The sequence below is a fragment of the Stenella coeruleoalba genome, assembly GCF_951394435.1.
Source record: "Stenella coeruleoalba genome assembly, chromosome: 1".
NCBI classification, from domain to species: domain Eukaryota; kingdom Metazoa; phylum Chordata; class Mammalia; order Artiodactyla; family Delphinidae; genus Stenella; species Stenella coeruleoalba.
This window is the reverse complement of record NC_137169.1, coordinates 15003325-15017662: the sequence shown is the minus strand read 5'-3', so window position 1 is coordinate 15017662 and position 14338 is coordinate 15003325. Positions and strand designations below refer to the sequence as shown.

The 14338-nt window shown below is 49.7% G+C and overlaps 1 protein-coding gene across 8 annotated transcripts in view; it reads left to right on the top strand.

Moving 5' to 3' along the window:
- Positions 1-14338, top strand: part of TMCO4 (transmembrane and coiled-coil domains 4) — a 96720-nt gene that overhangs the window by 29391 nt on the left and 52991 nt on the right. For 7 of the 8 annotated variants that reach the window (XM_079920713.1, XM_079920706.1, XM_079920709.1 and 4 more), the window contains one exon: positions 8344-8476. In XM_079920713.1, coding sequence (XP_079776839.1) covers positions 8344-8476 — 133 coding nt within the window. The remainder of the gene's footprint in view (positions 1-8343; positions 8477-14338) is intronic. The other variant, XM_079920712.1, reaches the window with a different exon arrangement.

Here is a 14338-nt window from a genome sequence, read left to right as displayed (position 1 = left end):
GCCCTCCTGGGCTCCCAGGAGCACCCAGGACACTTTAACTTACCCCCTTTGCTGTGGGTGACCTTGGCCTGGCTCTCACAGAATAATTGGAGCGGGTTTGAAACAGCCTGTCTAATGTCATCACCTGGTACTTCATTCCCTCCCAGGGGTGTTCTCATAGGCAGCCTCTAAACCGGCATTGCCTTTGAAATGTCTCTTGAGAATAACCACCACTTATGAAGCACCTGTTAACGCTGGTCATGGTACCTGACCCTTGTCAGGCATTGTTTCACATCATCCTCATAGCCATCCTTTCATGTAGACACTCCCACTTTCCAGACGAGCAAACTGAGGCCCAGAGAGGTGAAGTAACTGGCCTAAGCTGGTAAGTGGCAGAGCTGGACATTCTAAAACAAGTGCTATCAACAAAAACCTTAGCAGATTTTACCCACAGGGGTTGAGGACTGTGGCAGCATCCCCACGGGAATATAGTAGTACCTCGTAGCTAAAGAATACCAGTCTCTGACAACATCTGGGGGGTGCCTTTGGTTTATCTCAAAGCCCCACCAGATGCCGGCATCTACGAACAGGAGGAGCTTCACTGGCACGCCGGGACCCCAATGGGAGTGGGTGCTAGGGCTCAAAAGTTCCCCAGAGGTCAGAGGTAGGTGGCCCCTCAAACCATCTAGACGACCCTCTCATCAGACGCAGACCTCGGAGATATTGCGGGTTCCGTTCCAGACCACCGCAGTAAAGCCAGTCACGTGAATATTTTTGGTTTCTCAGGGCATATAAAAGTTATATTTACACTATACTGTAGTCTATTAAGTGTGCAGTAACGCTGTGTCTAAAAAAACAATGGACATACATTAATTTAAAAATGCTGTTGGAAAAATGGCACTGATGGACCTGCTGGATGCAGGGTTGCCACAGACAAGGCAAAGAGCAGTAAAACGAGGTCCGCCTGTAGATGAGAAAAGGAGGCCCCGAGTGGGAATGGCTACAGTTGTCATGTCCAACTCTGTCCGTATTAATGAAGAACCAGGGACCAAGAACTGGGTGCATCTGGGGATCAGGCTGCCCGGTGTTAAGATTCAAGCTCTACTCTGGCGAGGTCCTGAATGTCTCTGTGTCTCGGTTTTCTCAGGTGTTAAATGGGAACAAACAGTACTTTTTACCTTATAGGGCAGCGGGGAGGATTAAATGAAATAACCCAGGTAAAGCGCTCAGAACAGAGCTGGCATGCAGGAAGCAGGCCATGAGTGCCACTGGGGCACGGTGGTGGTGGTGGTGAAATGGGAAAGCCCTGGGAACCAGAAAACCTGGACTGTCATCCTGTCTCTCAGACTCTCATTGTGTGACCTTGATCAAGTCACTTAACTTCTCTGAACTTCAATTTCAAATACAAATGAGAGGCAAGAGCCAGATGCTACTTCAGAGCAAAACAAAACTGTCTTTGGTCCTAAGAACACAGTCAAGGATCTTGTAAGGAGAAGGTCAGTGTCATAGTTGGGCCGGTTGTTCAAGGCCTTTCCCATAAGCTCCATGAGAGTAGGGCCCTTGTCTGGCTTGTTCACCATCATATCCCAGTGTCTGCAACACTGATGGACACGGGCGGGCATTTAGTACTTGTTGGGTGAATGGATGGATGGATGAAGGGATGGAGGAATGGATGAAGGGATGGAGGGACGGATGGATAAATGGATAGAAGGTTGGATGGATAGAAAGAAGGATGGATGTCCTTTCCTTAGAGCACAAGCTCAGATACTAGCAAGGTGGTTTGTCTGAACTTGAGGGTTAAAACATCTTTTTTCTACAGAGACTGATGGGGTCGGACACACAGCACAGAAGGCTCTCTGTGCTACTGCATTTCTCTCTGGGTGTGACACAGGGTGGTTAATCATGGAATCAGCCCAAGACATCAACACAAAAAGCCGCACGTCTCTGAACTTCCTGGAAGGTTGACCCATACTGACAATATTGGGATCTTAGTCACAAAACAATGCCATCTTGGCAGCTGGGTGGAATTTTTTATGCATGCTAATCATTTCCTTCTCATCCAGTAACAACCCATGAAGCTTCTTGCCCACACAACTGGAAAAAATAAGCCTTTTATATGTTGAAGGTTAAACTACATCTGAGCCAACTCGAGACTGGGTTTCACAACTGTGGCACTATTGACATTTGGGACTGGATAATTCTTTGTTGTGGGACCACCCCGTGCCATGTAGGAGATTGAGCTGAATCCCTGGCCTCTACTCACTAGATGCCAGTAGCACTTCCTGAGTTGTGATAACCAGAAATGTCTCCATGCTTTGCCAGATATCCTCGGGGGGCAAAAACATCCCTGGTTGAGAACCATGGGTTCAGGACCCCAAATTTGGCCGTCTCAGGTGGGGCTGGTTTATTTGTAGTTGGTAATCTTTATAAGTTACCTAGTTGCTCTCCTAGGTCCTATACACAGATGGTGACTTATTGCATCGTATAAAATCCTCAAATCAACTGCTAGAGTAGATACTGTTATCCCCACTGGTAGGAAATTAGGCTCAGGAGGTTAAGTAACCCGAGGTGGCATTTCCAAGTAAGTTTCAAATTCCGTTTAAGGCAGTGAGTCTCGTGGTGAACGTGCGCAGGACACTGAAGCTGAAGCATGGCTCTTGCCCTCTGTACCCTGAATCCAAAGGTAACATTGACTCCAGGCCATGGAACCCGACGACATGCAGCCACGTGAGATATAACAACCTTCACCGCAAACTTGGCTCTACTTTCTGACCTGGTCTTTATTACTGAGTTGCAAACCCTACCTCCCCAATGAATCAGAAAGGTTTGAGAGGTTGGTCGTTGGTCGTGGTGGAACGCGTTGTCAGCTGGCGGCTAGGTTCTTCATCAGGATCCTCAAGGTTCGTAAAGCTTGCTGTCAGTATTGAAGCTGGCTGTTCATCCATTCAGCAAATGAGAACGGAGCCCGCACTGTGTGTGCCAGGCCGTCTGCTAGGTGCTGGGAGTAGTTCTAACCAGGGCCGATGCTCATTGAGTGCCTACTGTGTGCAGGCCCCGAGAAAAATGCTTTACAATTTGTTTAAACCCCTCAACAGCCCTGGGAGGTAGATGCTATTCCTGTCCCTCATTTTACAGAAGAGGCAGCTGCGGCCCAGAAAGTGAAATCACCTGCCCGAGGTCACACAGCAAGGATTCAGACCCAGGCAGTGTGGTTCCAGAGTCCATGCTTAACTGCTGTTCTGCTTCCTACATGGAGATAAAATGATAAAGTCCTCATCCTTACAGCTGACTTTAGGGGATTTGATGAGGCCAGAATGAAGCGTGGGCACCCCATGTGGTAGAGGCCGGAGGAGGCCAATCTTGCCAGCAGCTGAGAGGGTGGAGCTGGAGGAGGGCCTCAGATGGGCCCCCTTTGCTCCCATGACCACCGGCCTTGAAGTAAGCTCGTTGCCACGTTGAACACCCTTAACTGTCCCCCCAAAATGAGACGTGAAGAGAAAAGGCAGGAGTCATACCTGAAACCATCTGAGTTCACGTCCTGCCCTGAGACAGGGTGCATCTTAGAAGTCGTGTCCCTTGGGACTTCCCTGGTGGAGCAGTGGTTAAGAATCCAACTGCCATTGCACGGGACACAGATTTGATCCCTGGTCCAAGAAAATCCCACAGGCCGCAGAGCGACTAAGCCCGTGCACTACAACTACTGAGCCTGTGCTCTAGAGCCCGTGAGCCACAGCTACTGAGCCCACATGCCACAACTACTGAAGCCCGCACGCCTAGAGCCCGTGCTCCGAAACAAGAGAAGCCACCACAATGAGAAGTATGCACATTGTGACAAAGAGTAGCCCCCGCTCACCACAACTAGAGAAAGCCCACGTGCAGCAACGAAGACCCAATGCAACCAAAAATTAATTAATTAAATTTAAAAAGAAAAAAAAAAAGTCCCGTGCCTCCAGCCACACTCTGCCCACCAAAGTGAAGACCCTGGGAAGACTTGTAAGTCAGCCCAGTGCCCATGGGGGAGATGGGGGGAGGACCGTAGGACTAGAGTAAGGTGTGGTTTCCTTTATATGAAAAAAAAAATTCATTGAGGGTGAAATTGGGTATAAATATTCTAAATGTTACATAAAATGTACAATTAGAAAAGTTGGGGGAATTCCCTTGTTGTTCAGTGGTTAGGACTCGGTGCTTTCACTGCCAGGTCCCGGGTTCAGTCCCTGGTCGGGAAACTAAGATCCCACAAGGCATGCAGCACGGCCAAAAAAAAAAGTCGGTCCATCGAGGGATGGCAGTGCAGTAGGCTGGGTAATCAGTTGAATGAATATGGCCTGAGAGTGTCCTCGGACCGCAGGGAAAGGCGAGACGAAGGCTCCCCGTGCTGACGCAGCAGCAGCAGCTCACAGCCTCACCCCAGCAGCCCTGGCTTCTTAGCATCTAAGGACAGAGGAAATTTGACAATTTACCATAAAAAGAGTACTATTAGCCACCCTTTCTTGATCACTTACTGCATCCCAGGTGCTGGCCAGTCTCATCACATGCATCTTCTCACTGTATCTCAACAAACGCCAGATTAAAAGGGTATTCTTGCCCCCATTGTACAGATGAGGAAACTGAGGCTCAGAGAGGTCAAGAAACTTGCCAGAAGCCATTCAGCTAGTAGGTAGTCAGATGAAAATTCAAACCCCAGTCTGTGTCCCAACAAAGGCTGAAGTTTCTGCCTCTGAATTCCTTTTTCCTTTGGTCTGGAGGGCAGTCCCCAAAGGGAGGGGATTGGCCGTGATCTCTTCCCAAAGGTCTGGGATTCTGCTGCTCTCCGAGGAGAGGCAAGCTCAACCCCAGGCAGGTCATTCTGGCTCCCGAACTCAGATCCATAGTGAGAACAGAGGCTGGTTCAGTGCCTGGCAATGGAGGTTGTACTGCTCCCTGAGGAGGTGCATTTGGAAATGCAGGGCAGGTGGTGGTGGTTGTCACAGCGCCGGGGGTGCACCTGGCGTTTAGCTCCAAGGGCGCTGTTCATCCTTTAATGCACAGCACAGTGTTGGATGGTGAAGTGCAAAGTGCTTCAACTTCTCTATTGAGATGCTGGTGAGAAAAGGAGCCCAGAAGTGTTTGTTCTGCCCCCGGGTCTGTCCAAACACACTGGGTGACTTTGGACATGTCCCTTGCTCTTCCTAGGCCAGAAGGACCAGTTGGGCTCCAAGGGTGGAGTCTGGGTGGGTGCTGGGGCTGCCCAGCAGTTGGAGGCTGGCATACTCCTGCCCCCTGGGGGCAGAGCCAAGATCCCTGAGCCCGCCCCCCACCAAGATTTTCCAAAGAACAGGCTGCCGGGTGATGGGTCCTGTGTGTGCACCTTTGGCCCATGGCCTAGGGCTATGCCTGGGATTGTGGGTGCACCCCCCATATCCCATGCACCCAGAAGGTAGGATTCACAGCTGACCACATGGGATTGACCTGGAATCCCAAAACTTCACTCCTTCACTCGAGTAGATTTGCCTTATTCTAGTCTTTTTTTTTTTTTTTTTTTTTTTTGGCTGCACTGCTCAGCTTGTGGGATTTTAGTTCCCCAACCAGTGATCGAACCTGGGCCCTCCACAATGAGAGCTCGGAGTCCTAACCACTGGACCTCCAGGGAATTCCCTCAAGTAGATTTGCCTTTAAAAGGCAGCCACAGTGAAATGAACAGAAACTTTGGCATCCTGGGTTTTAAGCCAAATTCCACGGCTCTCTCAGCTGTGTGATTTAGAACAGCGGTCCCCAACCTTTTTGGCACCAGGGACCGGTTTCGTGGAAGACAGTTTTTCCGCACACTCGGGTGGGGGAGATGGTTCAGGCGGTGATGCTAACGACAGGGAGCGATGGGAGCGGCCAATGAAGCTTCGCCCCGCGCCCACAGCTCACCTCCTGCTGTGCGGCCCGGTTCCTAACAGGCCACGGACCGGTACCGGTCTGTGGACTGGGGGCTGGGGACCCCTGATTTAGGAAGTTTCTTAGCCTTTCTGCACCCGTTCTTCCCTCTTGTGCAAAATGAGGCATCATAATACCAGCTTCCCAGGACCACTGGGAAGATTAGCAATCAGGAATGCAAGCTTCCTGAGTGGTGCCCAGCATTTGTTAGGAGCACCGTGGATGCTGGTTTCCTTTCCTGCAGAGGTAGCAGGAGGAGTCATCTTGATTACACCACTTCCTCCAGGCATGAATGCACCCAGACCTTCTCAAATCAGGAGCTTGCTAGTTAGAACAAGTGCAAAGGCCCTGGGGCAGGAATGAGCTTGGCTTCTTGGTGGGACAAATACTGGTGGAAACAGGGACCAGTAGGAACTGAGGTGGTAGAGAGTGGCAGGAAAATGTACAATCTTGCAGACCATGGGAAGAAATGTGGATTTTATTCTAAGTGCATTGGGGAGTTTTAAGTTGGGGAAGAGAACCCCAATTAGATTTATGACTTCACCCTTCAAGCTGCCGTGTGGCAAATAGAGTGTGGGGCAGGAGGAACCAGGGCAATGGCTGGTCCTTGAAGAGCGATGGCAGTCACAGTGGCCGTGCAGCAGAGATGGGGAGCCGTGGTCAGACTCAGGATACATTTTGGAGGTGCAGCTGTCACCATCAGCTGGTAAATTGGATGTCTGAGGAGGGGCAACGAGAAAAATCAAGAACGATGCCCAGGCTTTTGGCCTGAACCCCAAGTTGGGCTTTTTATTGAGACAGGATGGATTGGCCCTTGAGGAGTGAGTTGGCTACCTGGCAAGTTGTCCTGGGTAGCCCAGGACTCCTGCCCCTCCTCTACCACTCACCACCTGCCTTAAATAGAACCTCAGCTCCAAGTCCAGCAGCCTGGCTGTCAAGGTCCTTGAAATGACCCTTACACGAGGCTGACATTCCAGAGTCCCGTGCCTGAGAATACCTTGGGAGGTTTTAATCACCTGTGCACCTGGCAGTCTGTATTCCAGAAACTGAATCACGGCAGCCTTGACCAGTGGAGTATGAATTAGTGGCTCATGATAGCTGCCATCAGTTAATCACCACGGCCAAGGCTTGTCAATTGCCACAGGTCGATTACGGCCTACGTGCAATAGTCTGTGAGCGTAGGAGGGAGCTCCTTTATTTGTGGGACATTAGCTGATCAATAACCCCAAGACGTGGCCTGTGGTGTCTGTTTCCCGACACACAGGTCCTCATCCAGGGAGGCGGCCGAGGGCAGCTGGGCAAGTGCTTCCAGACCACGGCTCGCTCTAAGGACCCTTGTTAGTGGAAGGAACTGGTTTATTTTGCAGAAGCTGAGGTTATCGTAGCTACTACGACCTTAGTATAAAATTACCATGCAGCATTGCAGACACCCAGCAGAGGAGGCCAGTTCTGCATCATTCATTAAGGACCCGTCATGGACCCAGAGTCCTCTCCTCAAAACTTTGTGAGGGCTTCCCTGGTGGCACAGTGGTTGAGAGTCCGCCTGCCGATGCAGGGGACACGGGTTCGTGCCCCGGTCCGTGCCGCGGAGCGGCTGGGTTCGTGAGCCATGGCCGCTGAGCCTGCGCGTCCGGAGCCTGTGCTCCGCAACAGGAGAGGCCACAGCAATGAGAGGCCCGCGTACCGCCAAAAAAAAAAAAAAAAAAAAACTTTGTGAGATGACTGTTACTATTTCCACTTCCACCTGAGCGAGGATGAGCTTTGCCCAAGGTTAGACACAAATAGTATCCGTACCCAGGTCTGTCAGGTCATCAATTGAACATTTATTCTTTGTGCCGAGCACTCTCCTAAGGACTGGAGATACAGCAGTGCAGAGTTTATACTTATCAAGTTTATACTTCACGGGGAGAGACAAACGAGAGTACATGGATATGATGTCAGAGCAGGGCAAGCTCTGTGTGGAACAAAATGCAGGGTGAAGGGGTAGAGTAATGGGGGCCGGGGGTCGGGAAGGCCTCTGTAAGCGGGAGGCGTCTGAACAGAGCGGGAGGAGCCTCCCAAGAAGATCTGGGGAATGAGCCTTCCCGGTGGTGGAAACAAAACAAGTGCAAAGGCTCCGCAGCAGGAACATTCTAGAAGGTGAGGTCGTGGAGTTGGCCAGGGGCCTTGTATGTCATGATGGAATTGGATCTGCTTCTGATCGTGCTATCACGTCCTCAACAGCTTTGGGATGTGAAAATTTGATCTTTGCTGATTTGGTGAAACACGCCACCTTTCTTCTGATCCATATGGGTAACAGTTGCACACTGTTCCGCCCCAGAAGCTGTCTTCTTGTTCAGCTGACTGGTTCTCGGGGCTGTGCACTTCGGATGTATCTGGGGTTTGGGTTTCATCCGTTGCGCTGCTGTTAACATCTCTGTGCTTGGAAGCTGAACTGACCCCGTGCTCTTTCTCTCTTTGCAGGACGCTACGATGCTCGGGCCCGAGTCCTCATTTGCCACATGACCTCCCTCCTCCAGGTGCCCTTGGAGGAGCTGGACCTCCTCGAAGAGACGTTCCTCGAGAGCCTGAAGGAAACCAAAGAGGAGGAATCTGAGTAAGTGTGCCCTGCGGCCCTGGCCACCCTGCCAGGAATCAAGGACTTCCACTCTTCAGATAACAGCATCCTGTGTGTCCCCTCCCCCCATTAATAAATGGTGCACTGAGGTGGGAAGAGCACTGGACAGAGAGTCACAGTGCAGTCCTGACTCTCTGTGTGGCCTTATCAAGTCACTTCCCGTCTCTGGGCCTCCATCCTCATTTGTAGGAAAGGGGGATTGAATGGATGAATGCTAAGGGCCATGAGTTTGTGACTTTAACATTCTGTGGCCCCAACACCCCACTCCCCCTCAGTTCTTGTGACACCTTGTCTGTGGGCCAGAGTGGCCTGGGTTCAAATCCCACCTCTGACACCTGTTTGCTTTTTGACCTTGGGTGGGTGCCCCCCAACCCCCATTCTCTAAGCCATAATATTCTTATCTGTAAAATAGGAATAAGAATAGCATCCTCCTAGGGTCATTGTGGAAAACAAATGCAATTGTATTATCAAGTGCTTGGCCCAGGGCTGGCATGTAGCAAGGGCTCAGTATGTATGAGTCCTTCCCTTCCCCCACATTCCCCCATACCTGCCAGCTGTCAAGAGGCTTTGCTATCTGTGTATGGTCAGGTGTGTGTTGAGGGAAATTTTCCTGGTAACTTGGCCAGAGCTCAGCTCTTTGCAGAACACCTTACACAGGATCTAATCCCAGGGTAATAAATCGATCCCAGTCACAGCCTAATTGCGGGCTCCTTGCACCAGGCACATCTCCCAGCCTTGGGTTTTGTTCGGCCATGAAGGCTTTCTTTGAGCAGCCAGGCTGTGCCCAGTTCAGCCCAGCTGGGAATTTAGCTTTGAAGCCAAATTCAGAACTGGAGCCGCCCTCCCGCCAGGGTTTGTAGGGCAAAGGGAGGGGGTCGATTCCTTGAGAAAGGAGGAAACTTGGTCTGTTGAAATAACCTGAAAATAGACTTGTTTTGACTCCCAGAGCTGTGTCAATAAAGAAACAGCTGGATCCAGGCCAACACCTGGATCCCTCAAGTATGCCTTGAAATGAAGGACACTCTTAAGTATTGTCTGGAAATCTATTGTCAGAAAGAAACACATTACCCAGAGGGTCTGCTCTGATAATACCAGTAATGCCAGATGAGGGAATGTGTAAAACAGCCCAGCTCTGCCACTTACCAGCCGTGTGATCCTGGGCAAGTTATTTAACTTCTCTGGGCCTCAGTTTCCCCAGCTACAAATGGGGATAATAATAGCACCCTCTTCATAGGGTTCTTGTGGGGCTCAAATGAGTTTGTACACATAAAGCGCTTCGAGCAGGACTTGCACAGAGTTACTAGTTGTTAAATATCAACATTTGCTATAGTACTGTTATTGCTGTTATTACTGCATGGGCCATTTCCTCAGAATAATACTCCACAGGTGTCATTTTTTAACTCAATTTTAGGGACTTTGGCAACCTCTCAGATTCTATCTATGGTCTCTGGAGGGGTCTGAGACGCAGGGAAAGCATAGGGACTGGTCAGCCAAGGGACCTGGTTCTCTGTTTGATTCTGCTACTAAGTCCCTGTGTGGCCCTGGGCACGTTGCTTTCCCTGTCCAGACACCAGCACCAGTTTTTTCACCTGTACAAGTAGAGTATCGAGTTGTATGTAGGTTTCTTTTAACTCTAAGGTTTTGTGTTTCTGCAAGGTGAGCTTCTCACTCAGCACCCCAAGGCGATCCTTTGCAACTGGAGTTCAGGGTGTGATGTACCACCTTTCTGTTCTTGGGTCCCCATCTGAGCCCTGAGGCCATCCAAGCTTCCCCTACTTGTTTGGTGACTTCACTTCTCTGTGCCTCAGTTTCTTCATCTGTAGCACAGGGACAGTGGTAGGATCTCCCTCATAGGGCTGTCAAGAGGGTTAAATTAATTAATACATATCAAAGGCTTGGAAGAGCACCTGACACATAGTAAATGTTAGCAAGTGCGGTGCTGGACGTTGATACTGATCCCATCATAATAACAGGGTCAACATCTAACCTTTATTGAGCGCTCTCTAGATGCAGGTACAAGATACCATCTCACTGGGTTCTCATTACAATCCCCTGAGGCTTTTGCAGAGGAAGAAACAGAATGTCAGAAGGGTGACGTAATTCACCCGAGGCCACCCAGCTGGCCAGTGGCACCATCTGATTCAACCTCCTTATCCAGTCTGAACATTGCTTACTGCATCCCTCAAGGCATGGTTGAGAATCCGAGGTTTCATTCTTAATTCTGAGGAAGGCGGTGAAGATAATCCTTTTGCGGGGCTTTCTGAGTGTTTACTAGGAATGTGTCTCTAGACTCCCCAGAGATAAGCACTCCCTCTCTATCTACTGGAGAAGGTGATTTAAAAAAAGAAAAGGGTGGTGGTGAGGGCAGTAAAGGTAAGGAACACCCTCTCATGGGAGATAAGGTGGCAGTGAGGGAAATTTCTTTGTGGACCCATGAGATAAGCAGTGCGGGGGTGTCTCTGCTCTTCTCAAGGTATCTGTGACCTCTGCCTGGGATTTGGCCCAAATCTGCATTTTGGCTTCAGCCTCTGTCTTTGGGAAGCTGACATGGAATGTCAGCCCAAGGTCACTTCTGACATCCCAGGTCATGAGTGTGGCCAGAGGCTATGTGATGACAGAGATTGCCATGGTGCCTAGTCAGCAAGCAAAGTCAGTAATAGGAACAGGGCTTCATTTGGATTCAGTGTCGTGCTCTGAATTCTCACTTCCCAATATAGGAAGCGTCATAGATGTAACTCAGAGCCAGCCTCTCCTCTTGTGCTTTAGAGGTTGAAATTCAATCAGACAACTGAAGTTATTGCAGGAGTGAAGTGCTGTGATAATTAATGATTAACGGGAAAGCTGTTCGTTTTGTGTACAAAACAGTTACTAAGAGCGTTCAAGTACTCAAATAAGGAAATCGATTGGCAGTTCAGGTGTACATTAAGAGAGAGTGCCTTAGCTAAATAACTTTTAGGAAAAATATTACATTCTTTTTTTGGTAAACATTCAAATAATAATACAAAGCAGGGACTTCCTGGTGGCGCAGTGGTTAAGAATCCACCTGCCAATGAAGGGGACACGGGTTTGCAGCCGTGGTCCAGGAAGATCCCACATGCTGCAGATCAACTAAGCCCATGCGCCACAACTACCGAGCCTGTGCTCTAGAGCCCGCGAGCCACAACTACTGAGCCCATGTGCCACAGCTACTGAAGCCCGCGTGCCTAGAGCCCGTGCTCCACAACAAGAGAAGCCACCGCAATGAGAAGCCCGCGCACCGCAACAAAGAGTAGCCCCCGCTCACCACAACTAGAGAAAGCCCACGTGCAGCAACAAAGACCCAACACAGCCAAAAAAAATTGTTTTAATAATAATACAAAGCAGAATACTAGAGATTAGAGTATATCATCAATCCAATCTTTATAAAATTGATCTGATATACTAGCATTTATACATTTAAATAAAACAGCTTCAAGAACGATATTTACTCTTTAGTTATTTTATTCCCTTTAGGCTATGAGTTTCCCCCTCCATAAACTCAGCTAAAAGTGATGACTGTCTAGTATCCCAGATGTGCAGGTGTCACTGCAGGAACAATCTAGAAGCAGACTGTGCTAAGAAATGTCAAGGGCACCCACTCAAGAATTTGACTATGTTCTTAATAACAAATCTGTACTAATCATGAAAATGTTGTAACATCCTAGATTTGTTCTGCTATCCCAGAAATTTCATTCTTGATGGTGATTGGCCTACACTCTGGCTAAATATTTTATTTAGCCAAAATGTATGTACCCCCTGGTTTTCATAGAAATGGACAGTGAGTGGGAGAAAAGATCACGGCAGCAAGATGTTCACGTCCAATTCTTGCTGTGGAATGAGTAGGTTCTTTTCAAAAAACGTCTTCTGAGCCCCATCCAGGTGCCAATCCCAGGGCCAGCGGCTGAGGGTGGAACACAGGAAAGGCTTTATCTGTGTCCCAAAGGTTCAGCCCTGTGATTCGCAAACTTGAGATAATTGGAGAGCTTGTTACAGGTGGTTTCCTCACCCAGGAAGTAGTGCTTTTAACAGCTACCCCCTGGGGATTCTGATGCAGTTGATCCAAAGCCCCCCCTTTGAAAATCAATGGTCTAGAATTCCAGGCTAATACCGTACAGAGGGTTAGGGAGGCCTGGAGTCGGAGCATGTAGGCAACCTTGAGGTTCAGGCAGGCGAGGAGGTGACTCTGGAACGATGAGTCATGTTTAGCCAGGCAAAGGAAGGTGAGAAGGTCCTTGGCAGCCGAGGGCCAGCAGGAACACAGGACTGAGACGTGGGCAGTGTGCCTGCAGGCAGTTCAGTGTTTCTGGAGGGTAGAGTGTAAGTTAGGAATTGATGAACGATGAGGCTGTGAATAAGGCAGGGACCAGGTCACGGGAGGGCCTGAGTGTCCTGCTGGAGAGGTGACTCTGTCCTCAAGGCAGAGGGAGGACCAGGATGGAGGGAGAGAGGGGGGCAGACAGTTGTGATTGTACTTTCCTGCTTGACACTGGTCACGTGGTAGTGCTCGCATCATCCTCCCATTTCCAGTCCCTAAGTGAGAAAATTGAGGCTCAGAAAAATCAGGGGAGCCAGCGAGATCATGGCGGAGCTGGGCTCAAAGACCTCACCCCGAATTTGCAGACTATTTCCCAGGCAGTGTTTGTCGAACAATTTGCTGCTGGTTCACGGAGCCAGCTGCTCATAGCCCCTGTGTGTTCCTCTTGTACGCCCTCAGCAGCTGGAATTTCTCCTCAGGCCTTGAACTCTGCCGAAAGCAACTAATTTCCAGCCTTCCTGTTTGCCCCGATTGGTACTAGCAATTAAGGGCCAAAGTATATCTCCAGCCTGTGGAGGAAATTGTCATAACCATGGAAGGAATGATGATAGCAGTAAACATACTGAACGATGACAGTATGCCAGTCACCATAGGTTTAGCCCTCCTAGTACCCCTGGAAATTCAGCGCTATTATCATTCCCACTTCATGGACGAGGAAACTCAGGACAAGTCATTTGTACATAGTCCCAAGGTTAGTAAGTGGCCCTGTCCAGCAGGATAGCCTAGGTTTTGCTGCGGTAACAAATGACCTCCACGTCTCGATGGCTTACAGCAACACAAGTGCATTTCTTGCAAGTTGGCTGTGGCTTTAGTCCACACTTCCTTGGTTCTGGGTCCCAGTTGACAGGGTGACCTCTATTGGGAGTGTTGCTGGTCTCGGGGCAGAGCAAAAGGAGACTTACCAGGAGCTGCACTGACTCATAAAGATTTTGCCAGAAGTGACTCATATCCTTTCCAGCTACTGGCTAAAGCGGGTCGTGGAACCACTCAGCTCATCGGGGCAGAGGTGTGTAATTGTTCCATAGGGAGGACCAGTGCAGGAGGGATAACTGAACACCTGGAGGACTGTCATGCACCACCACAGCAGAGGGAGGATTCAAGCCTAGTTTACAGGATTTGAAACCTCACACCAGAACCCACGCCCTTCATCGCCGTCCTGCCGTCCGCTTTGCTAAATGCCTGTGGTTCGGCCTCTTCCCGCACATCTGAGGGCGTGAATTTCAGTCATGAAAAACCAGCACCTGTGATCATGGAGAATTGGTTTCCGCTCAGTAGTGAAGCAACCGAGAAGTGCTGTGCTGTACCCCCAGGACGTGCTTAGGAAAGTGGGTTGAGGTGAGCGGGCAGACAACCAAAAAGCATAGCGGGTCTCCGAAAGCCCATCTCAAATCCAACTTCTTTTCACTGACCGGAGGATGAACTGTTTCTTTCTATCATGTATGGTTCAGGAGGCGAGAGATGGGAAGGAAACGGCTCCGGTTGAGCACTGCGTTGTTCTGCTCGCCGAC